Here is a 24,359-nt window from a genome sequence, read left to right on the forward strand (position 1 = left end):
TTTATAAGAGGTATTTTTGTGGCAGCAAAGGCTGTGTTTTTATAATAATACAATACATAATAAATGTTTCAGGTGAAGGGTCTTATATGTTAGTTATTTTCTGGACAGAGTACATCTCATTAAGATAGGGTGGGCCACACCAAATGCAAAACATAAAATATACCAGAGCTCTAAAATTATGTGTAAGCAGTGTTCCTGCTGCAGACCTTGGCAATGCATTATTTTCTTCAGCTTCTACCCTAAGTTAAAAATGGAAATGAAAACTGCTTGAAAATGCATACTGCCTACTTGTTGGTAGAAAACATGTTATTCAGCAAGCCCCAGGGGTACTATGTTGCAATATTGGTATGTTAAAATAAATAAAAACCACAATGAAAATAGTCAGAATCTGAAACTTGAGCAAGAATATTGCCAGGTTTTTTTCCAGTTTCTGTGTTGTGCTATATGTAGTAGAGCCTCTGGGGTAATTTAGACTTCTCTTCCACAAGCAGGTAATATAGGAGCTGCCTGAAGCTGACCTTGCAGTGAGGTCATAGCTGCTTGCCCTCAAGTCTCTGACTGCTTCAGTTGCTTTAGGCATCAATGTTTAAAATGTTCCCAATGGGAATTGATGGCAGTTACAGTACTTTGTCACTAATGCTTCTATGTATTTTACTGTTTAAGGTCTGTGATATTCCCCTTCAGCTTTCTCGGTCTCTTAGGTTTTATTTCTTGTCCCAGTTTTACTGTATATGTTAAACTCCCTTTGTTACATTTTGATTTAACTTCTTTCCTCTGAAGACCACCTTGGACAAATAGATTCCCTTGTTCACCTTACCCATTTCATCATACAACATAGAAATCCTGGACTGTTAGAAGTTACATTGGAGGCAACTTTATATTCTGTATGCTTGAATAGTTAATGGGTGCAAAATGTTGGGTTACATGCAGGCACAGTAAAATAATGTAGGATTGGTAATTCAGTTAGGGAAGCTCAGACGTACATCAGCTATTTTGCCATCTGACATCTATTGAACCCTGGCATCATTTCTCACTGGAGTGCCCTCCTTGTCAATTTTCGGTTATCTCCTTACATTTAGGTGGGTGGGTTTTCTCCGTCTTTACCAAGACAGGTTGGCAAGTTGATTAGCCCAGTATAGATCTGGTTGGGGGTTCATGAGTGTGTCATTTCATGGACAGGCCTCCTATTCAAACATGATTAGAGTCAGCATTGCTGGGTTCTGCCCTGAAAACAATCAGTGGACAGAGAAGAGTCTATATTTGAAGGATACTGTTGGCACAAATTTTTCATCACAATTTATATTAACAGCTAGTCATAACAGAGGAGGATATGCAGAGAGTGATTCTGAGGACAGCTTGACTGAGAAATTGCTGCAGCCAGTTTAGAAGAACTGTCCCTTTTGCATTATCTTTGTCACAATTTTAATCTGAGGTGTGTGGTGCTCTGTTTTATATGTTAACATCTAGTTTAGTAATTGGTCTTTCTGTTTATGGGACACTTTACTTATTTTTGATCATGTATAATGAATACAAATGATAGAGAAATGAGGGAAAAAGCAAATTTATTGCCATTATGGCAGTTCAGAAACTATATTGGAGCAACACCTGTGTCACCTTCAACAACTGTTTTCAAGTTGCTTCTTCTAACAAAGACAGCCACTGGTAGCTTTCTTTATTTCCTACGCTGTGGAATGTGAAAAGGCAGAAAATACAGTGGAGCAAGTGTGAAGTTAATGATCTTCTCGTTTCTGACTATGAGAAAAAAAGGATAGGCATGTGCGTTGCTATACAGACTCCAGAATTTTCTGCTTCCTTCATGCAAGGAGTACAGGTACTGTTTTAATGGCTGCTTCCAATTTGCATCCATTTCTTTTGGAATAGTGGGTACCTTACTTGCAGGAGAAAACAAATTGGTATTTGTTAATTACATTAGAATGGCCAATGTGTGTTTTTAACAAAATAGTCTTGTTTTCTACATTCCCTTTGCATGAAACCACAGATTGTAATATATGAATTAGATTGGGAGTGACAATATATATATATATATATATTGGCATATCACTTTGACAGATAGCATCTGATAAAGGACTTAAAACAATGTAATTAAACTTTTTCATGATTTGTGATATTCAGAGACTGGCAACTTGTTGCATGTTAGTCAGACATGCAAGGTAGACTTTCACTGTAGTCTGTACACATTACAATGTTACTACTACTACCCTATCAGTGTCTAGCATTCTTCCACTTTACAGTAATTTAAAGGAATTTCATTATTAAAGCAATAAAAAGTATTTTATTACTGCAGTGTCCCAAAGCATAAAAGTACAATGTTTACAATTTATTTTAATTGCATTTGTATTCTAGTTGCATTTGCTTATGTTTTGTTGTGTGTAAAATGGAATGTTTTTTAGATTTGTTATAGTAGGTGCTGTGGACCTTGCCAGGAAAAGAAGTTTCGGAAGTATAAGATGAGATGATATAGTAGGGGAGTAGCTGTAAGAAAGGAAAAATATATCATTATTATGGTTTAAGAAAACTGTGATAATCATGTGGTGAGAAATAAATTGCTCGATAAATATTTTAACAGTTTACATTGCTATTGTTGGTTACACTGAGCCCTCTGGAAATAATTAACCGGTCTACAAGTATGTAAGGTTTGTATTAATTAAAATAACATTACAGCACAAAAGCAGTGTCCTTGAAAGTATCTGGAAAAAAGAAGTTCCTGCAACTATATATTCAGTAATTAGGCCGGAAGAGTTCAGGAGAGATTTATATTGTTCACTCAGTTATTAAGCTATAGCTGGAAGGAAAAGTTTTTTTTGTTTTGTAACTTTAGATTTTGTAGCTAAAACAACATTTGACAACCTTTAAGAATGTGACAACAGCAGTAACTGAATGAGACATTGGGACAGGTTAACTATAAGCTAAATGAATACATTTCTTGTGGTCTTCCTCCATTTGAAATGGTATTGTATGTTTAGTACTCTACACCATTACTGAACATGAAGACTTTCATCTTCTTGAAAAGATCAATAAATAAGAAGTCTTACACAGTATTTTTTGTCAATACTTTAGTGATTTTATGTCAAATATTATGTTTGCTTTTGGATATAGTTAATTTGGCTAGAGATAATTAATAAACATAGCATAACAGAGCATGTTTGTTAACTCTTTATATAAGTTCACTTTCCTACATAGTCACTTTCATTTGCGATGCAGTTTTCCCAGCATTGTACCAACTTTTTAATGCCCAATTGCTACTCCTCCCGCCTTCACCGTTTCCAATATAAATATAAAAGTATGGAAACATTTTGAACATCCCTTGTAGGTAGGTAGGAGGGTAGGTAGGTAGGTTTTTTAGAAATAAGTGAAATAATTTCTATCATACAGTAAATGTTTGAGGTGTTTTAACAGTGTTCTTATTTTACTCTTTATTTTACACTCTTATATTCCTGTATAATTCACTATCTCACTCGGACAGAGGCAGTGGTGCTGTAAGAATTATGTTTCTAGACTTCTCTAGCACTTTTTTAGGAGGCCCAGACCCCTCATGGACCCTGTGATCATCAGAGGTGACTGTGTGCAGATGGTGCAGACCTATAAATACCTGGGAGTGCAGCTGGATGATAAATTAGACTGGACTGCCAATACTGATGCTCTGTGTAAGAAAGGACAAAGCCGGTTATAATTCCTTAGAAGGCTGGCGTCCTTCAACATCTGCAATAAGATGCTGCAGATGTTCTATCAGACGGTTGTGGCGAGCACCCTCTTCTACGCGGTGGTGTGCTGGGGAGGCAGCATTAAGAAGAAAGACGCCTCACGCCTGGACAAACTGGTGAGGAAGGCAGGCTCTATTGTTGGCATGGAGCTGGACAGTTTGACATCTGTGGCAGAGCGATGGGCGCTCAGCAGGCTCCTATCAATTATGGAAAATCCACTGCATCCACTAAACAGTGTCATCTCTAGACAGAGGAGCAGCTTCAGCGACAGACTGCTGTCACTGTCCTGCTCCACTGACAGACTGAGGAGATCGTTCCTCCCCCAAACTATGCGACTCTTCAATTCCACCCGGGGGGGTAAACGTTAACATTATATAAAGTTATTGTCTGTTTTTACCTGCATTATTATCAATCTTTAATTTAATATTGTTTTTTGCATCAGTAAGGTGCTGCTGGAGTATGTGAATTTCCCCTTGGGATTAATAAAGTATCTATCTATCTATCTATCTAAAATACATTTTAATTTCTACTTTCTCATGACTAGCAATATTTTCAGTCTGGCTGGTATGCCCTGCCATCTTGTAATTTTAGTAACACATCCGCTTGAGTGTCATAGTTCGTAGTATCATTAAAGAATGAGTTAGCTACAAATATATAAATCATTCAGGCCCATGAGCAATTTGATTTGAGAATGTAATGCAATTATAATATTTGTATATTGTTGTGACCTATGTGGTATTTAATTACATAGAACTGCACGCTTGGGTAATGAATTTCAGTTAAAATACGAATAGCTAAATAGCAAAGTAGGAATGCAGTAAAAGACAAGGCTTTCTTGAATGTCATAAGTGATCCTATAAATTTCACGAAACAAGAAGGAAGCTGAAAGGTGAAGATAGCATTACACGTTTCCCTGGAGTCTTTGAACATTAAAAAAAATTAAACCAAATGATTATTTAGCATAGTAATGCCAATCAGCAGTAGTTATTTGAAATGGAAAGGGTGTTGTGAGTAAAGAAAGAATGAGTATAGAAGGTAAAGACTATACCCAATTGTATACTTTCTGCACAGGTGAGATGTTCTTTTAGACCAGGGGTCTCCAACCTTTTTCCCCTGAGAGCTACTTTTACAAAATGAAAATGGCCGAGAGCTACTCATGTTTTCTAACATTTATATTCTCATAGCTTGGGCTACATTTTCTAGTGTATCTTACACTATTGACTTAAAACATGAATGCTGCCAAAACAATTCAATTACAAATACACAGATATTACTTATTCATTTGTCATTTTGTTACATATCACTGTTTCACTTCATAAGAGTATTCACATGTCCAGTTGCATGTGTGATGTGTTTTTTAGTTCGTCAGATGACTGGCACTGCATGGAGTCAACAAGAGAGGGAGGTGTATGGTGGAGTGTAGCCACTTAGGTTCACTCTTATGGAGTCATTTAAATGTTCATCTGTCAGTCTTTGATTTCATGACATTCATGTCAGAAACGGCAGACTCACAGAGTTATGTAGACCCAAACAAAGCAGACATTTTCAGAGCTGCTTGGTGAAGATTCTTATAGTTATCTGGCTCTGCTAAGCTCCAGAAATGCTGAGAATGCTGTTGAGACTTTAACTGCACATTATTTTGCAGGTTTACTAATATATTATATAACATATAAAATCCAATGTCTATCTCTATCTGTATGTCTGTCCGCTTTTTTACGAGAGAATACTTAACAGATTTAGATCTGTTTTTTTTTCTATAATTTGCTTGAACATTCCTGTTGATTTTGCAACTTCTGTCATTTCGCTATGCATCATAGTTCGCTTGCGGTACCAATGTATTTGCTCAAATCCGAGATCCACGCAACAGGCCGAAGGGAAGGGGCCTTCCTCACTCACTTGACAGCTTCGAGGCGTGTTCCTTAACTCCACTTAGCTAGTGAATGACAGAACAATTGAATTCAACTTTGTTTGATATTTAAAATAAAGTGTTACTTAGGTCTTGATGAGTTTGAGTCTGGATATTCTCTTTAGTGTATGCCACATTAAAAAGATAGATTGCAATTCAGATTATGGATTGTGATTTTGTGTTAAAAGGATCGTGATATGATTTTTTGGAAAGATTGCTCACCCCTAATTTGACTAATCAAGTTTTCAAATTTATGTAGGATTCATTAACCCTTTGGATTCATTAACCTACTTGAAAAGGGGTTGCGAGCTACTGGTAACTTGCGAGCGACATGTTGGAGACCCCTGTTTTAGAGTCTCACAGAGAGACAAAGGCTGAGATTTAATCCACAAACTTTTGCTTTGAATTAGCAGACTTGCCAGTCTTGAAAACCTTTTCCTTTACAGCTAGGCTACACTACCTGCCACACTTCTTCTTCTGGCTGCTCCCGTTAGCGGTTGCCACAGCGGATCATCTTTTTCCATAAATTCTATTCTTTGCATCTACCCGCCACATTATATATACATTAATATCCACCTTAATAAAAGTATGTGTCTGTGTGTCTGTCCAGTTGCCATAACTCTGTCATTCCAGAAGATGGCATATCACAAACATTTTTAGTAAGAACTGCATTGCATTTGTCATTCCAATCGATGGTGCATCACAGTTATTAAAGCTACGCTCATTGCTCAATTCCGAGTTTTCACTCAGATCAAATTTGCATATCTTGATGGTTCACATTCATAAGTACACAACACATCTGTCTATATAGATAGTATTCTTTTTTGTTATTATTTTGTTACATAGGCAATGAATTCTAATATTATCTACATAGTGACATTGTTATTTTCAGCTTCGTTTTCAGCGATTGTCTTTAATAAATAATCAAACCTAGTAAATTTGTCATTTGTCAGTAATCTTTCAGCAGTAGCAAGTATTATACATTTGTATAAATGTCAGGACCATTTCATTTCTGTTGGCACTGCTATTTTTGACTTCCTGCAAGCACTCGTAGTGACGGCAGGTTTCCAACAGATAAATAATTTCCTTACTGTAAGAAATGTGAACTGTGGTAACGTAGCTCTTTGAATTTAGGTCATGATGTTCCTTACTGTTTTCTGAAACTCTCATTCAGTGATCCTGGTTTGTTGTTTTGGTTTGAATTGCATAATTTTTTGTACTGAACATATATTTTTTTTCAAAGTATTCTGTATCATTCACAGTTTGGAAGTACAGCGCAAAAAAAATACAACATTAAGTGTGGAAACCTTTCTATTGATACTGTTTTATGCATAAGCATTGATTTTGTATATCTGTGTTTCTCACTCAGTATTAGATATGGCAGGGAAACTTTAAATGAATTTATAATGGAAAGGCCTTTTACCACTTTTATTTGTGCTTTTCTTATGTTAAAATAGGTACTTATTTTTTAGTAAGAATATATACAAACATGTTTTTCTCTCCAAAGGGGTTATTTTCCAGTATTTCCATCACTTATCAATAATTTATCAATCTCTGTTGCCATTTTTTTTATGTGTAGTGATTCAAGGGGAATCAAGTGCCATGTGCTGCTAATGGCTGTTTAACACTCCTCTTGCTGTCTAAATGGTGTCAAAATTACACACAAGTTGTGACTTAACCTACTCATTTGGATTGTAGCTACTCCAAAAAGTAGGCTCAGTTCTTCTCTTTCCAGTCAAGTAAAACATTCACCCTATGCTGAAGGTAGCACAGATGAAGACCCTCTCTCTCCTTACACAGCCATCTTTCTTGAGGGGATACAAAATATGGTGACTGAATGGGTATAATCCAACATGACCACAGTGAGCTCTGGACTAATATGAATGTACTGAGGGCTAACCTCATGGTACCATAAAAAGATATTGGAAATAAATTAAATAATTCTCAGTCAAGGTCATAAGTGACAACCACACAAAACAGACTGGAGAAAAGTGATGGATTTAATCAGCAAAACTCAGAATTAGAGGACTATAATTACAAAAACAATTTGAGATTATCTGGTATTATGATTGGCTTGGAAAGAAACAATTCACTAGACTTTCTCGATCAGCTCTGGCCCAGTTATCTTTCCAGGTCTCCCCTCTATTTGTCAAGATTATTAAAAAGTCCTTCATGAAGCATGCATGTTGCAAGACCTCTCATTTGAAGGAAATTAAATTTACTTTTTTCAGGACTTGCTTGTCAACTACAGACAGGGATTTCTAAACTGATTCATCCAGACCAAACTGGCTATCTAGTCCTATCTTGCAGCTGAGATTGTATTTTGTTTGTTGCATATATTTAATATTGTACCTGCCTTCCCTCTCCCCACAGAGTCCATCTTTATTAACATGGTTAAGATGCTTTACTCCAACCCCCCATCTAGTAATTTTCTGCCAGCTGTTCCATGTTTGGTCATCCCTCCCACTCTCGCTCAAGAGTATACTGGCAATTATTAAAACAAATATTATCCCCAAAATTAATTTAGCTATATACCCTTCCTGTTTCTCCCAATCAACCGCTTTCTGCTCTGGTGTTAAATCTGTTATTTCTTCATTCCTCTACAGAATCAGAAGAGACTATTTATCAAGCTTTCTACTCTGATCGGACAGAGCGCGTCTCCATCCCTGAGTTTTAACTGTACCATCACTCCTTGATCTTCTGGCTGATCTGGAGCTGGATCAGTCCTCCTTTGCATCTCCTTTCCTCACTTGTCCTAGAATCAGGATTCACTCCTTCTATTGTACAGCCTCCCTAATTAATTCAAGTCCCTCTAAACTTTTTCAAGGGGCTGTTATCTCTTATGCCTTTCAAATACAAGGACAAGTTGTAAACTGATTGGCCTGTAGCCAAGATGGCAACTCCACGCCCCTATATTTTGTAAACTTTGTCCTAAATAGTGGTAGTCGCACAATTTCTTCCTCCCCATTGTCTGAGTTCAAACCTGTTCCTTTAAACCCCTTGTTATTTTATCTGACTCACCAATCGTTTTCCCAACCTCTGTGCTATTTTGACTAAAAAATTTAAAAAAAAATCTTAATCACCAGCACACACAGATTAAATTCTCCCTGAGAACAGGTTTAGAGCCAGACCCCGTGTGTCACCTCTTTCCCATTAAACTCCTTGGCACCTTCCTTGTCACATTCAGAAAACATCCTCCAGCTGCTCTGTTCTGGCACTATGTGACCAAATTGCTCTCCATGGTCCTTTCTTTCTCAGTTCCCTTGCCTCTTCAAGTCCTGATTGTGCTTCTCGTGGACCTCTCCTGTTTTTTCTCGCTGTGCCTTTCTCTTACCCATAAAAGGCTTCTCAGATGCTGCTTGATTTAGTTTCTTACTTTAGGTTTTCACTCTCTTTTACCTCTTTTCTTCTTTTCTATCTCTGTTGGTATGTGAGCAAGCTTACCCATTGATGCAAAAACTGCTTTCATTTTTTTGTCACCATAACTAGTATGTCTGTTAAGATGACAAATGAATTATACATTCATTATGATATTCCATTCTTATGTTTTTGCTGTTGCTATGTAAATTGAATTAGAATTTAGTGTTGCTTTAAAAATGCAACAGGTGTTTTTTTTTCCCTCTCCTGTAAACTTCACACAGCACCTTTTATATCAAGGATGTTTGTGGTTGTGGGACAAGCATGTCTATAGTCAATACAGTGTGAGTAGGGAGAAAAGTAACCTCAACTGAAAGGAGATATTGTGAATTAGCATCACCACATTTGGAGAACACTTTGAAAAGACATTAGTAGCATTCCTTTTAAGTGTTTTTACTGTTGAATGGTCTATTGTTTTATTGAAGAACTGAAAACTGTGAATACAAAAACTTAAGTAAATTAAACATGTGCACTCATGTACAGATGGTAATAAATAAAAAACAGTGGTTAAAACTGTAAATAAAGCTATTCAGAAAAAGACATTTCTTTATAAAATAGTCTTAACAATGGATCCTCCTCAGCCAAGCTAGTCCTAATATACAGGCATTTTATATAACATATTGTAATATCACATGTTCCAGTCTGGCTTGAGGTGTCCATTAAGACCTTATTGAAAATAGACATACACTCTAACAGAATGTTCATTTGAGTGCAATAGATATATTATAATCTAACTTAATATTTTGCAACTTAATTATTAAATGAGAAGGATGAGTATGCACCTATAATGCTATAACCTAGCTACAATAAAAGTACATTACATTACAAGGTGATATGAGTGCATTGAATAAAGCAACTTAACATTGTATATGCATGTTGCCAAAGCTAATGGGTACTCAGTCGTTTGACCATTTACAATGTGGAAAGCAAATATTCTCTTTTAATTCCATTTGTTTTCATACCAAGAGTTAAGTTACATCATCTTACCAGACCTTCAGTTTAGATAATTTATGCTCATATGACAAACAACCCATAACAAATTTTAGATTTTATTTTAATCAAGAAAAAATAATCCATCTTGCAAAAGATCTGTGTGAAAAAGAACTCCCTTTTGCTTCCATGTCCATTAATAAGGTAATGAGAGCCAGGTGTAGCATCTTATTAGCTGATGATTATTGTTATTATTGGTAAATGGAGAATATAAAGGGACTTTCCAATGTTCTCACTTGTTGGCTTACCAGAAAATTGACTGATAGATGCTTCATAAAATTGCATATAATCCAAAAGCTAAAGTTGCTTCTGAACAGAGAGTGTAACTTTATCTTCTAGAAAGACATGACCATCTTGGATTTGTTCATTCATTAAGCCATGACCATCGTGGACTTGTTCAGTCGTTATGCACAGCACTATGTTTTGTGAAAGCCAAACATAAGAATCTTATACTTGGGGGGGGGGGGGGGGATATTTGGGGTTGGAAACCTGCTGTCACTATGAGTGCTTACAGTTATTGACCCTACCATGAAGTCTTCTGTATACATGTACATTTTAGAAAACAACAGCAAAAGCTTACCTGTAATTGGATTTAGGCATAAGGATAGTGAGCCTAAGTACACTGGCTAATCTTCAAGTGAATGGTTAAACAACAAGAATCAGACAATGGAATGGTCAAGTCCAGACCTCAAAGAAATCTGGATTCTGTGGATAGAACATACTATAGCTATACCTAAATGATTATCATCAAACATCTATTATCTAAAGCAGTGTTGTAAGGATATCATTCTTGTATATACAATATAAATATTAGGGCCAACCATAATGTATGTGCTGAAATCTTGTAAAGATCTTCTCTGCAGTAAGCATGGAATTAACAACTAACCATCGTTTTATCTGCTCAGTTGTATTAAACATGCAGGGTCATATGTTTTTGTAGGATTAATGTCAAGAGTTGCACATATCTAATCATATGACACTGTTTTTATTCATGTCTTGTTAAACGATTTGTAAGCAGAATGTGAATCTGAAGCAGTGATTGATATAACCAAATCAGCATCATTACAACATCTAAATAACTTACAAAGGTATTTTGGGGTGGAGTGGTGGCTCTGAGGCTAAGGATCTGCGCTGGTATCCCAAAGGTTGCCGGTTCGAATCCCCGTCACTGCCATAAGAGATCCTACTCTGCTGGGCCCTTGAGCAAGACCCTTAACCTGTAATTGCTCCAGGGGCGCTGTACAATGGCTGACCCTGCGCTCTGACCCCAAGGGGTATGTGAAAACTAACAAATTCCTAATACGAGAAATCGTATAAGGCAAAATAAAGAACAAAAAAAAAAGTAAAGTTACATTTCTTTTTTTTCTCCAGGAACCTAGCTAACCATTCTCTTTTCAATTCCATCAAACTTCTGTTGCTTGTAAGATTCAATGCCATGAAGTATTTAGAGATGCTCTTCTCAAGCATGTTAGCACATGTACATTACACTCATTGGTCTCTACATTCCCACACTGGCCAGTCCCAAACCTTACCTGATGCCGTGGTGGTTGTTCTCTCTCCTCCACTGGAGTTCTCTTGCAGGATTTATCACTGCCCTATGCAGTCCAATGTTGCCCTTGCTTCTAGCACTCTCTTGTCACCTGGGCATTGTTTGCATAAATATCTGTTCAATTAGCCAGTCAGCTTGTGTAGGATTTAAACTGCCTGACATAATTAAGTGAGTTGACACAATTTTTTTATCTGTTGTCTACAAGAGATGAGGGACCTTTGTCAGAATTATTTGCTTCATTCATTTTTTACATTGTTACTTTTCATTTCCCAGAATCAAAATCTATAAAAAAAATAAAGGACTCTGGAGAACAATAACAGTTATTCTATGTAAATTCTGTGCAAAGCATAATGCTTATAATTGGCACCAGTACAAGTAAGCATGGTCATTACTGTCATTGTGGGCGAATCTTGGAAATTAAATTACAAACACCTGCTGGCACATAACTTACTCTTGTTCTTGTGTGTACTGTTCTTATAAAAAATACATTTCAACCAACTGTTACTCATTCAAGCCAATGTGGTTAAAACTGACTGGGCTTTGAAGTAGATATGATCGTTGCTGCTATATTACATTCTTTTAAACTGTAAGAATATCCAGAGTGGTAAGCATACAGCTATTTCAGTACTTGCTTTCATTTTCAAAGCATAGATCTTTTTTTTATTTTTGTAAATGTGAGAATTATATAGCTTGTTATAAGAAACATCCCACCCTAGTGCGACTTCTGTTCTATATTTTTTGAAAACTTTGCAGTCCTGCATCTAATTTTCTGATATTTTACATGGCTGAGACATAATTTTTTATTTTACCAGAAGACATTTTTACCGGTGGGCGGCACGGTGGCACAGTGGTAGCGCTGCTGCCTCGCAGTTAGGAGACCTAGGTCCTTCCTGCGTGGAGTTTGCATGTTCTCCCCGTGTCTGCGTGGGTTTCCTCTGGGTGCTCCAGTTTCCTCCTGCACTCTAAAGACATGCAGGTTCGTGCCCAGGATTTGTTCCTGCCTTACGCCCTGTGTTAGCTGGGATTGGCTCCAGCAGTCCCCTGTGACCCTGTGTTAGGATATAGCGGGTTGGATAATGACTGACTGGCATTTTTACAGAATTATATACTTTGGGACAGTGTCTTAAATAATGTGACCAACAGAAGAAGTAAAATAATTAAAGAATCAATGTTATTCCATATTTGTAAAAATGTATAACAACATATCATTCTTAAACTTACATAATCCAATTCATGTTCACAAAGGGGCTTTGCCTATCCTGCCAATATTGCGCACAAGGTTGGCTGTAGACAATGTGTCCATATAAAAGTGCATAGTCTATGCAACAAATCTACTGTATAATGGAACACTGAGGTCTGTGTGTGTCCCGTCACTCCAACCTATCTGAATGGTCAGTTTGACTTTAGTGACACGATTCAAAGAGGAAGTGTGAAACACAAAGGAGTAGGACGCATGCTGAGACTCACCTTCCAATACAGGAAGTATAAAAGTGGACAGGATGCGAGGAAATCGCCTCGAATAACAGAGTCTGAGGAGCATACTGTATGGGAGTGCTGGCAAGGAGAGGTTTGGGGACACACAGGGATACCGAGGAAAGGTGCTGAAGGCACGTTGGGCAAGAGATAATCAAATATATTTATTCTGTTACCTGTCTTTTAACAGATAATGTGTCTTGTTCTTTACATAATATTAGTGTGGAAATTAATAAATAATATGTGTCTATTAGAAATGTCATGTTTAAAACAATTAATCAGTTGTTAAACTAATGTACTTCAGTCATATTGGAAAAAAAATTATTGCTTTTATTCCCTAAATTAATTTTGGAGAATCTACTTTAATAAAGAACATCTAAAAAGTTTATTTTAACAAATTAGGTTATACTAAATAAAGTGTTTACAGTTTGGAATGTTGAAAATGTGCAAATGTCAGCACACCTTTATAGCCATTTAATGGAAATTTGAAAATAAGCATTGCATAAGCATTAAGCAATGTATGTATTAAGGTTTTTCAAAATTATATATATACATAGTATATATTTATACACACCAGTTATCAAATGCCTTTTACAGGTTCATGTTAAATTAAAAGGTGCCATTTCAAATTATTACATTATTTTGAAAGGTGTTCTTCATGCAATGCTGTATGTTCTCTTTTCAGGTCTAAAGAAGCCACTTCCAGAGTACATTGTTGATGTGGAGTCTATGGATATTTTTCCTGTAGGCTGGTGTGAAGCCAATGGGTATCGTCTTACTCCTCCCCAGAGAACTGTCTGTATGTACTAAATATTAACTTACAGTATAGGCAGTTTATTGCCAGGAGCAGTTTTGTTACTTAAACTGGTGAAATGAGTATAAATTATTTTGTACCGTAATTGTTCTAACATAGGAAAATGCTTTATAAAGTATAAACAGGTTAATTAGCATTTGAGTATTTTACATTTCCAACATTACACAGTAAGATTACTGTAATTCCTAACAGACAACTGCAAAATTTTAGGAGTATACTTTTTTTAAATGGTCAATAGGATATATTTTTTATAAAAACTACATTGCAATACTGTTATTGCTCCATGCATTGATGATTATCTGTATTACAGAGACCATGCTATTAAAAAAATCTCTTAAATGGTGTAGGCCTGCTCCAACAGAGTAGGCCTCACCACTTCAAGCCACCTAGCCCCAAACTCAAAGAGGTCAGCTTACAGCCTGCACAGGCCCAAGTGGGCAAAGGCTTAAAAATATCCTTGAAGGGAGAGAGGAAAAAACTCTTAATCCTCTGGCCCAAGAGGACAAAGCAAAGTTTAAGAATGTATTAAAATAATTCAAAAAGTACTGAAAAGAAAACAGAAACAGGAACAAAAACAATGGAAACAAAATGGGTTGCCTAAAATGCAAACCTAAATGCAAACAAAACCAACTCAAATAACCAAAAACAGTACTGTACCTTAATGCTAGAGCTGGGTTCAAAACCTGGAAATACGAAACCAAAGTGGAAGCACAAACCAGAGGACTGGAAGAGAATAACCTTAATGCCTAGGCAGCCATTTCATGTGCTACCCTTTATTAAATTGCACTGGGAGCAGTTTCCAAGCTGTGGTATCAAGTAACCCTGCCCTGGCTCATCTTTAAGTGCACATGGCACACAACATGCAAAATAAATAACACTAACATAATGTAAAACTTTTAAACAAGATACTGTACACATTAAGGAATACTTATAAAGGAAGACAAAAACACAATCGTTGAAAAACAACAAAAAATGAAATTAACAACAATAAGACGATACCATGTATGGAATGGTTTAACAGGATAATATTTTTAAGACATGTTCTCAATCATTTGCAAAGTATTTCTGTAAAATGGTACATGCTAATAAGCATAACTTGGCATATAAGCCTGCTGGTGTAAAGATCATGAAAAGTAATTTTTACTCCAAATCTATAAAAAAAACACTTATTTTCATACCAAATTTAAACTAATTTTACTGCAGTTGTATAGCTTGTATTATTTAATTGAAAGACTTTCAGTACTCAATTATACTTGGTTTATGTTCTACGTGTACTGTGGTTAAGACTTCATGACATTTTGTACCAGAGTAATTCATCCATTTTCTTAACCCATTTACCCAGGCCAGGGTCACAGGGCAGCTGGACCCTATTCCAGGAATCATTACATGTGAGGCAGGAAAACAACTGGAGAGTGTGCTAATCCACTACAGGGTAAATGAACTCACTAGGGTCAATTCAGCAATGCCGACTCTCCTAACCTGCATGTCTTTGAACTGTGGAAGGAAATCAGGGCACTTGAAGGAAGTCCACACAGATTCGGGGCGAATATGTAAATTCCATGCAGGGATAACCTGAGACACAAACTTCAGTCTCCTTATTGCGAGGCAACAGCACTACCACTGCCCCACCATGCCTCCATGCAAGAATAATAACCTAGATGACTGTTTTCACCATTTTCCTTTCATTTTTTATTTGACTGGAACTTTTTTTTGGACCCTATCATCAGCAAGTCTAATTAGGTACATATTGCTCTGCCATGTATGTCATTGTCCTCAATGTTGCCATGCTCACCCATACATAACTCCATGGGGACTAGGTAGTAAGCACAGTGCATACTTTAATTCTATGTTTGTACACTAGTAAATTTATTTAGAGAGTGGCAAAACTCCTTTTGCTTTTGATGAGTCTAAGGTTCTGTTAAACCTGTTGTTAAACACAACATGGCTCAGTTCCCATCCTAGACAGCTGCCATCTTTCTACTTGGCTTTTTTTTGGTGTGTTCCATCCACTGGGGATACCCTTCTTCATGTTTTTCTGTAGAGCTGGCCCACCCATTTAGATTACAGAGACAAACTCATGAACAAGAGCCGTTTGTATCTACATCTTAAGCTGTAGAATTCCTGGTTGCGATGCTAACTTTTCCTTTGCTCCTGTTTCTATCCAATTGCCCTTACTCATCTTGCCTGATGCGTGCTGCTGATTTCCCAGACAATGAGTACTGGTTTTACTGTTGTGCAGATATAACATTTGTTTGAATGGTTACAATTACTGGCTTTATATCTGATTGCATGCAGTTTTGTTTAGTGAATAGGTACTTAACCTATTCCCATCAATTAATACATATTAAAGCCATTCTGTTTGGTGCCAACAACATAGCCCAGTAGTAGCAGCATTATGGTGTGGGAAATGTTTTCCTGTCACACATTAAGGTTCCTGAAGGCTACTAAAAATGTCTGACAAGAAAAATGTATCTGAACATCAATGCTGAACAAGTTCATCTGTTCATGGCTACAGTTTATCCATACTGTGATGTTCCATGTCACAAGGTACATATTATCACTGAATAGTTCTACAAACAAGACAGTGATTTTTCATTGCTTGTTTGGCCTGCACTCCCAAACTCAACACTATCAAGCCTCTTTGACAACACAGAAGAGGCCCACCCAGTCTGACTTACTCAGAGCTGTAAACACTAAGTTTCAGCTTAGCATGCCGTAAACATGAGGAGTTTGCAAAATGACACAAAATGTCCCAAAATATATTCAAAACTTTTCAAGGTGGAGCTTGCCCGTTAAACCCTGGCTTGGGCACAAAATTGTATACAAAGAATCTTTGACAAAATTAGAAAATTAGGCAAAAAGAACAAAAAGGAGTTGCCAGAAACAACTCCAACAGCAACAGCAAATAAGTCCCCAAACACTAATCGAGAATTGTAATCCTTAAACAGAAGCAAGGAGGCCAGAGAAACCAGAAAAATCCAAAGAAAATAGCAATATTCATAAAACTCCAATGCAATGATGTCTGATCTGTGCTTACTCAGCTCTTGCCTTAAATAGCCAGAGTAAGAGCTCAGAAGAGCTGATGTCAGGGATGCCTCACCACCTGTGACTCAACAAGCAAAACACACGGAATAAAGGCACAGTACATTATAATAATACAAAATACAAAACACATAAAAATAATCATTCCAAAATGACAATAAAACATAAAATACACATAAATATGGACTATTATATAACAAAGTGGGCCTCGAAATGGACTAGCACCCAGTCCAAGGTTGTTTCCTTCCTTCTTGCCAGTGCTGCTAAGATAGCCTCCAACCGACCCTGTGACCCTGAATTGAGTTTGAGATACAGGTGGGTCTCTGGTTACAGTAGTTCCTAGAAACACATGAGCACATAAAACCCAAAAATTATTCTTTTCGATTTCTTTTCAGTGAATGTTCATTTACTGAATTCCATTTTTGACTTATAAACAAAGCAAACTAGCCTTGATGCAAATGAATAAATAGCATTAATTACTAACGTTGAGGAATAGTGATGCACACTACAGACTTTGTCATCATTTACACTCATTTTATGTGCACAGCAAGCTCTGTCACAGGTAAGCAGCAGGCCATTTAGATGAGGGTAGAAACTGCTGCTTCTAACTCCCAACCGTCTCTGTGAACATCCCTGCTGCAAGGTGAAGGAGACAATCAGCAAACCCTTGGCAAAGACAGCACCTCTGTTGTCAGTTAGTGGTGTGTTTTCGTGCCATCTTTATTTCTTTTCAAATCAAGTTATATCATTATAAAATGTCTAAGCAAAAGGTCAACATGTACAGTACTATACATACCTGTGTTTCATTTTATTTTGCATTATTTGTGTTTTGCAATTTAAAGTACAGTAATTTTGTCTTTCTGTCATTTTATTACACTTGAAAAGATTTTCAGTAAAATAAGTAAGGAGGAATTATGCATTTTTACTAATATTTTTTGCGCAGGTTCTGAGTTTCACACAAAATCAGGTAAAGAAACATCATCAGGAACTGAAATCATTTGTAACCTCAGGGACACGTACTGTATACATAGTTCATAAAAAATAATATACACACACATATAATATATACAAATGTGTATATATATATATATATATATATACATACAATATGTGTATTTATTATTAGACCCAACTAAATTGCATACATTTTTAATTTTTTATGGGAGCAGACAATATTTGATCAGTAATTAACAGGCAAATTATATCTTTTGCTTTGTAGGCCAGATAAAAAAAATAGCAGTAGTGCAACCTGAAAAACAGTAAGTTGGTTTCATATTTGTTTTTTTTAACTTGTATTTTCTTGAACCTATATATTGTGTGAATTGATGTTGATGAGATTCAGATTGAGTGGTGAGACACTTTTCTGTTGCACAGTACAAATGTTTATACTGTATATCAATGACACATTTCTCTGCTACTTGATTATGACAAATTGAATGTGTACAACATTTTAAGCAAATTGTTAAATTAACCGGTTACACCCTTTCCTCCTGTTTAGTAGTTTTATGTGCCAGTCGTATTTTATAGTCCTTCTGACTCATGAGTTGAAGGCTCCCTGTTTCCTCATGTGGTTGTTTCATCCACCTTTCAGGTCACAGCCATTATTAGGAGTTCACTGAATTCAGTTTAGGAGACCTTTCTGAGTGCCAGGGGCCTCATAATGTGCCTTTGTGGAATGAATGCTGAGTCCACATTTCCTTGTGAAATTCCTACCTTCTCCTTCCTTTTGTAGTTAATCACCCCATGGGGGATAGAGATGAACAAGAAAATTAGTTTCATTAGTCATCACTCAGCTTTTTAATGATGAAGATTTGGCACCATAATGTAGCACCAAGATAGCTTTGCATAATTTGTAGCTAATTTAGAAATATTTTTGTTATGCATTTTCCACCGATGGAAGACTATGTTTCCCCACCTCTTCATGTAAGAGAAGCTCTTTCAAGGGCTGGCAGCAGTGCATGAATGCTGGTCTTTAAACAAAAATACTTTTTAACAACATTGTGCAAAGTGTGACATTACATTGGAGGACAAGGTTTAAACATATACTGCTTATTTTGACACTATTTAAAATATATATTGCCTTGCACAAGCATATGCATATTGTGGAGTTTGACAAAATTAGATAATAGCTACTGTTGCAAAAACCAGTTCTGTGTTAAAAAAGGCTGTAAAAATTTCAGCTACATATAAGAGGTCCCACATAACAAGATTTTGTTCATGGCTTGCTGACTTCACTTGCAGCTGTTTAATATTAGCACCCCTGAATGCACGTCCAAGATGCACTTTCACTCTGATAATTAGCAAACAGTTGTAAAAATAATACACTTTTACCATTGCGATATATTAGAAAAATGCAGAGTCCAGTATACTGGGGTGTCCAAGTCTGGAGACACTATGTATTAACCCTGTTTTGTTTTCTCCAGATTGGTTACCTCAGTGCCTGTGGAGAACATACCTCATAATATCTGTCCAAGTGCAACGCTTGATGCAGGTGAGTTTGGCCAAGTAATTTAATTTTTGGATTTTGCTAACCAATTTACAGTACTGGTAGATATGTTTAATTGTTTTAGTGGAGGGTGCAGAGGAAAAGTCAGTACTTAATATTTTGTAAAACACAGTATGTGTAAATTGTTATCACCTAGGGTAATTGTATAAAACCTTTAGGGGTTTAGTTTACCGTAGCATTTTATTATTTTTAATTGCTGGTGCATTCCATTGGAGGCTGAATGATGCTGTAAGTGTTGTGCTCCCTTGTCATTCCTTTTAAAATAACTGAATTTGTTATATGCAAAATAGGATGCTCAGCCAGGGTCTGTAGAATACCAGCTAGCATTTCCTTTCTTAGAATTAAGGTATGCTAAGTTTGTCAGACTCCATTTCTTTATTATTTTATTGGTTTTATTTGAAGAAAACAACATTCCATACGATCATGTCAAACTAAACAAACCAGAATTCAACCCCCACCCAAGAGAAAGAGAAGAGAAAATACAACATGAGCACATCTTTAATAACAACAAAGAAAGAAGAATGTCCTTTTCCCCAGATATAAATGCTTATTCTAAGATTTGATTAATTAGATCTTGCCATATTTTTAAAAAGTTTTGAACAGATCCAGTAAGGAAGAATATTTTTTTTTCCAATTTCAAATAGTATAGAACATCATTTGCTTACTGACTTATAACAGATGAGCTGGGATTCTTCCAGTTGAGCAATATAAGTCTACATGCTAATAGTGAAGTAAAGGCAATTACAGTTTGTTTGTCCTTCTCCACACAACTGTTAATGGATTAGGAGGGATTGTGACACCAAGGCTGTCTGAGAGGCATTTAAAGACTTTTGTTCAAAACGATTAATTTAGTGCTCACCCAAAACATGTGGGTGCAGTGAAGCTAGAGCTAAATTGCAACATTCACATATATATATATATATATATATATAGTTCTCTTTCTCTCTCTCTCTCTCTCTCTCTCTCTCTCTCTCTCTATATATATATATATATATATATATATATATATATATATATATATATATTCATGGCATTCGTAGTCTCAATCACAATCTGATTGTACGGGTGGTTACCTACCAGGTAACGCTTGTGGTTGGTCAGCAAGTTGACTAAAATCCGCCGCGGTGCCCTCTTTCAGTTGCGAGAAGCAGATCATAGAATGGTTGAAAATAGTTTTACTGTCAAATAATGCAAAGAGTACGCGACACGTGTTTTGCCCTAATTCTGGACTCATCAGGCATACACACTCACTGCACTCCCTCTCGGGAATCGAACCTCGGACGTCAGCACTAGAGGCGAAGCCCCTAACATTGCGCCACGGCATGTGGTTCGTTCATTTGACAGCACGTAGATCGGGGTAATTACATTCATGGCATTCGTAGTCTGAATCACAATCTGATTGTATGGGTGGTCACCTACCAGGTAACGCTTGTGGTTGGTCAGCAAGTCAGCTAACATCCGCCACGGTGCCATCTTTCAGTTGCGAGAAGCAGATCATGTATATGTGTGTGTGTGAGAGTGTAGCTAGAAATCCACAAAGGGAGAAATTTGAGTGATAAACATTAAAATAGTTTTTTTTTTCCCAAGCTTTCAACAACCTACCAGATGTCATCATCAGAGGAAAATGATTAGACATAGAGGAATCAGAGGCAATATATCGCAACACATGTTTAAATGGAACACGGTGCAAGTAAAATTCAGAGCTAATACTAAGAGTGCCAGAGAACTGGCTGAACTGTGGCTATCAAATGAAAACGCCATTAACAGACACTTGGACTTAAACCCAGCATAAGCAAGCTTAAAAAGAAAAACACTCAAATAATAAAAACAATTTTATGACTAACAACCTCTGAACCCCACCTTATTAATCCACCTCTCTTACAACCCCACCCCCCCATTTGCTATCTATCTATCTATTTATTGCCTTTGATTCCTGTATGTCTAATCATTTTCCTCTGATGTTGACACCTGGTAGATTGTCGAAATCTAATAAATAAAAAACTATTTTAAAATATATGACTCATTCTCCGTTTTATATCATATAGTTTTAATTCCAAGCATTTTCCAAACATTAAATACTGTGTAGGTTTGAGAGGGTAGAAAAAAGTGATTATCATGTAAAGGTGCAACAGATAAAAGTTTCTCTGCCTTAAAGTGCTTCCTGCATTGAGTAATTGATGGACAATTGGATTATTATCATTTCTAAATCGTCTCTATGGTCAGAATTCGAATGAGAATGATATCTAACTCGCCACTTCCTTTCTCAGGATAAAATAATTCAGTGGAAAAGATTAATTAGAAACGTACAGTAATAAAACCGATATAGAAACTGATCATCTATGTATTCTTAGTCTAAAGCAACCAGCCTGAATAATCTGAGCCAGCTGTACTCTCATGCATCACTGAATGTTTCATAAACACAGGTATAATTTGTTTGTGTACTTATTTTTGATCCCTATATGATGCTGAATAAAAGTAATGCATTTCAAAGGTCAAGCTTCTCTTTGCTTTCTATCCTGTCTTGCCTGGCACTACTCTGTTGCTTAAAGGAAATCTAATCTGATTGGAAGCATCCTAGCACTGAGAATACTACTATTTCTAAGGAACTTTCTGTGTCTGGAAATAAATTGAACATTTGCATAAATGAGATTCAGATTTATTATATGGCTTGTCATTTCTTGTTGTGACTTGCTTGTTTTGGAAATGTCACATTTGCAAATTTTTAGTTTGAATAACAGCTACTTTGAACATGTCAGCTCTATGCCTGACATGCACCTGCTTACAGAACTCCAGTAAATACTTCATTACTATACAATATAAGATAGTCAAGAGCTTGTTTCAAGGTATTTCATTATCCAGGAATGGTTTATTGTTATTTTATGTTAAGAACCTCAAAATATTGTGGAAAAATTACAGGTTTGAAACGTAAAATTGAGCATGGTGTAAGATGACCATTTGCCCCTTGGTGGTTCACTGTCAGGTTAATGCCACAAAATGGTATGTATGCATATTTGCAGAAATGAAAATGTTACTCTTGTTTGGAGAAGTAGAAGGAAATGTTTTTTCCAACAAGTTCACTTTTTTACAAAAAGAAAAAAAAAATGATCACACATTTGCAATATATGTGACACAATGGTGAGGCATAGAAAGTTGCTGCTTCACATTGCTTGAATCCTTAATTTAATTCCTAGACGTTTGCGTGGTGTTTCCTATAGGGAATCCTATTTCATTCCACAGTCCAAAGACATGCAGTAAAGTTCATTGGTATCTCTAGATTGAATTGGTGTGAGTGAGTCTCTGCGGGGTGTGCACCTGCTCCCAACACTCCACAATCCTGTATTGGAAAAGCAGGTTCAGAAGACAGATGGACTGCATTTTGCAATTCAATGTTAAACTGCTATAGAGATCATTCTGTTGAAATTTAAATGGGCTGAGAAAGACCCTTGAGGTAGATTTTTTTAAAAGAAATAGTAAAGAGCTGTTACTCCTCACCTATCTTTTGAGCTCCATCTCAATTTCACTACTAAAAAAAATCCATCTTGCCTAAATCCACCTCTGCAGGCCAAACACCCCCAAATAATGTGGCTACCCTTTTATTTATTCTGGATTTAAGTTATATTACATACAATAACATTCAGAAACAACAGTAACACAACTGCCAGATAAACAAAGGACCTGGTCATGGAACCAGATAAGATAGTGGAATCATCTCTCTGACACCGTCCCTTACCATAATCAATTATTCATTCACTGATTTATTTTACAAGCCTCCTTATTCTGGTATAGACTAACAGGGAGAGCCAGAGCATATCCTGGCAACATGGTGTACGACTGAGCAACCAACCATGGGCGGAGTGCCAGTCGTACAATTTAGTGTTTACTAGCTGTGCTACCCATCTTAACACAGGTTGAAGTCTAAGTAATCAACATAGACCTCAGCATTAATGTTTGCAGTGCACTCTGCAAATGTCTCAGTTATATGCCATTTGGTATGGGATTCATAAACGCAGTGTTAATGTTTGTGATGCGCCATCTTTTGGAATTGCAGAGACATGGCAACTGGATGACCTATAAACACTTATTCTTTTATTAAGTTGGATTTTTATTGTGTAATGGAATAGTGATCACTAGCACAGCTAATACAGGTTAGTGTATGTACTGTGGTGTGTGGCCGGCTAAATATTCCGGCCCTCACCCCCAGGCCGCCAGATGGAGCTCTCCCAACAGCATGGACGTTCCCTGAATTCCAGCAGGGCCTCATGGACTTTGTAGTTTATATGCACAGCCCTGCTGGATACCATGGGGACCACCAGGAGTCGCTGTGGGGAGGCTGCCGGACTCTTACTTGCCCTATAACCCGGAGGTGCGTCATGATCACATGACAAGAGGCAACGACGTGCTTCCGGGTTGAAGAAAGGAGCTTTTTATCCGACCCGGAAGTGTTCATGATCACGTGGACTGAAGGGAGAAACACTTCCGGGTCAGGGACTATATAAAGGACTCTGGGAAACCAGTACACTGAGCTGAGCTGGGAGGAAGGGTGGCGAAGTGTCTGGGAGTGTGGAGGATTGATTATTGTAGTGATTAGTGTATTGATTAGTTATATGAGTATTGTGGAGTGGAGGGTGCTTTGTGCACATAATTGTTCAAATAAAGGTAATATTTGGACTTTTACCTGGTGTCTGGAGTCGAGTCACAGGGTTCAAGAGGACGGCAAGGGCCTCAATCTGCGACAGTACCTTTAAATCATTTTGTAAACCTTTTGAGTATAATTTTTGATATATTGAATAGCTTATAATTACAGTAATACTATAGTACAATCTTCTGGAATAGTAAGTTTAATACAGTAGAATTAATCTTTCTATATTTGCATTTTGGTTTCAAATCAGATCTGGCATGCTGTTTTGTAGAGTTTTTTGAGAAATGAGGACCTGTACTGG

General features: G+C 36.8%; 1 protein-coding gene across 3 annotated transcripts in view; it reads left to right on the plus strand.

Annotated features, from left to right (window-relative positions):
* Positions 1–24,359, plus strand: part of sfmbt2 (Scm like with four mbt domains 2) — a 417,083-nt gene that overhangs the window by 317,276 nt on the left and 75,448 nt on the right. For all 3 annotated transcript variants that reach the window (XM_028814085.2, XM_028814102.2, XM_028814094.2), the window contains 3 exons: positions 13,743–13,856; positions 18,133–18,172; positions 19,337–19,404. In XM_028814085.2, coding sequence (XP_028669918.1) covers positions 13,743–13,856; positions 18,133–18,172; positions 19,337–19,404 — 222 coding nt within the window. The remainder of the gene's footprint in view (positions 1–13,742; positions 13,857–18,132; positions 18,173–19,336; positions 19,405–24,359) is intronic.

Source organism: Erpetoichthys calabaricus, chromosome 1 (genome assembly GCF_900747795.2).
Source record: "Erpetoichthys calabaricus chromosome 1, fErpCal1.3, whole genome shotgun sequence".
NCBI lineage: Eukaryota > Metazoa > Chordata > Cladistia > Polypteriformes > Polypteridae > Erpetoichthys > Erpetoichthys calabaricus.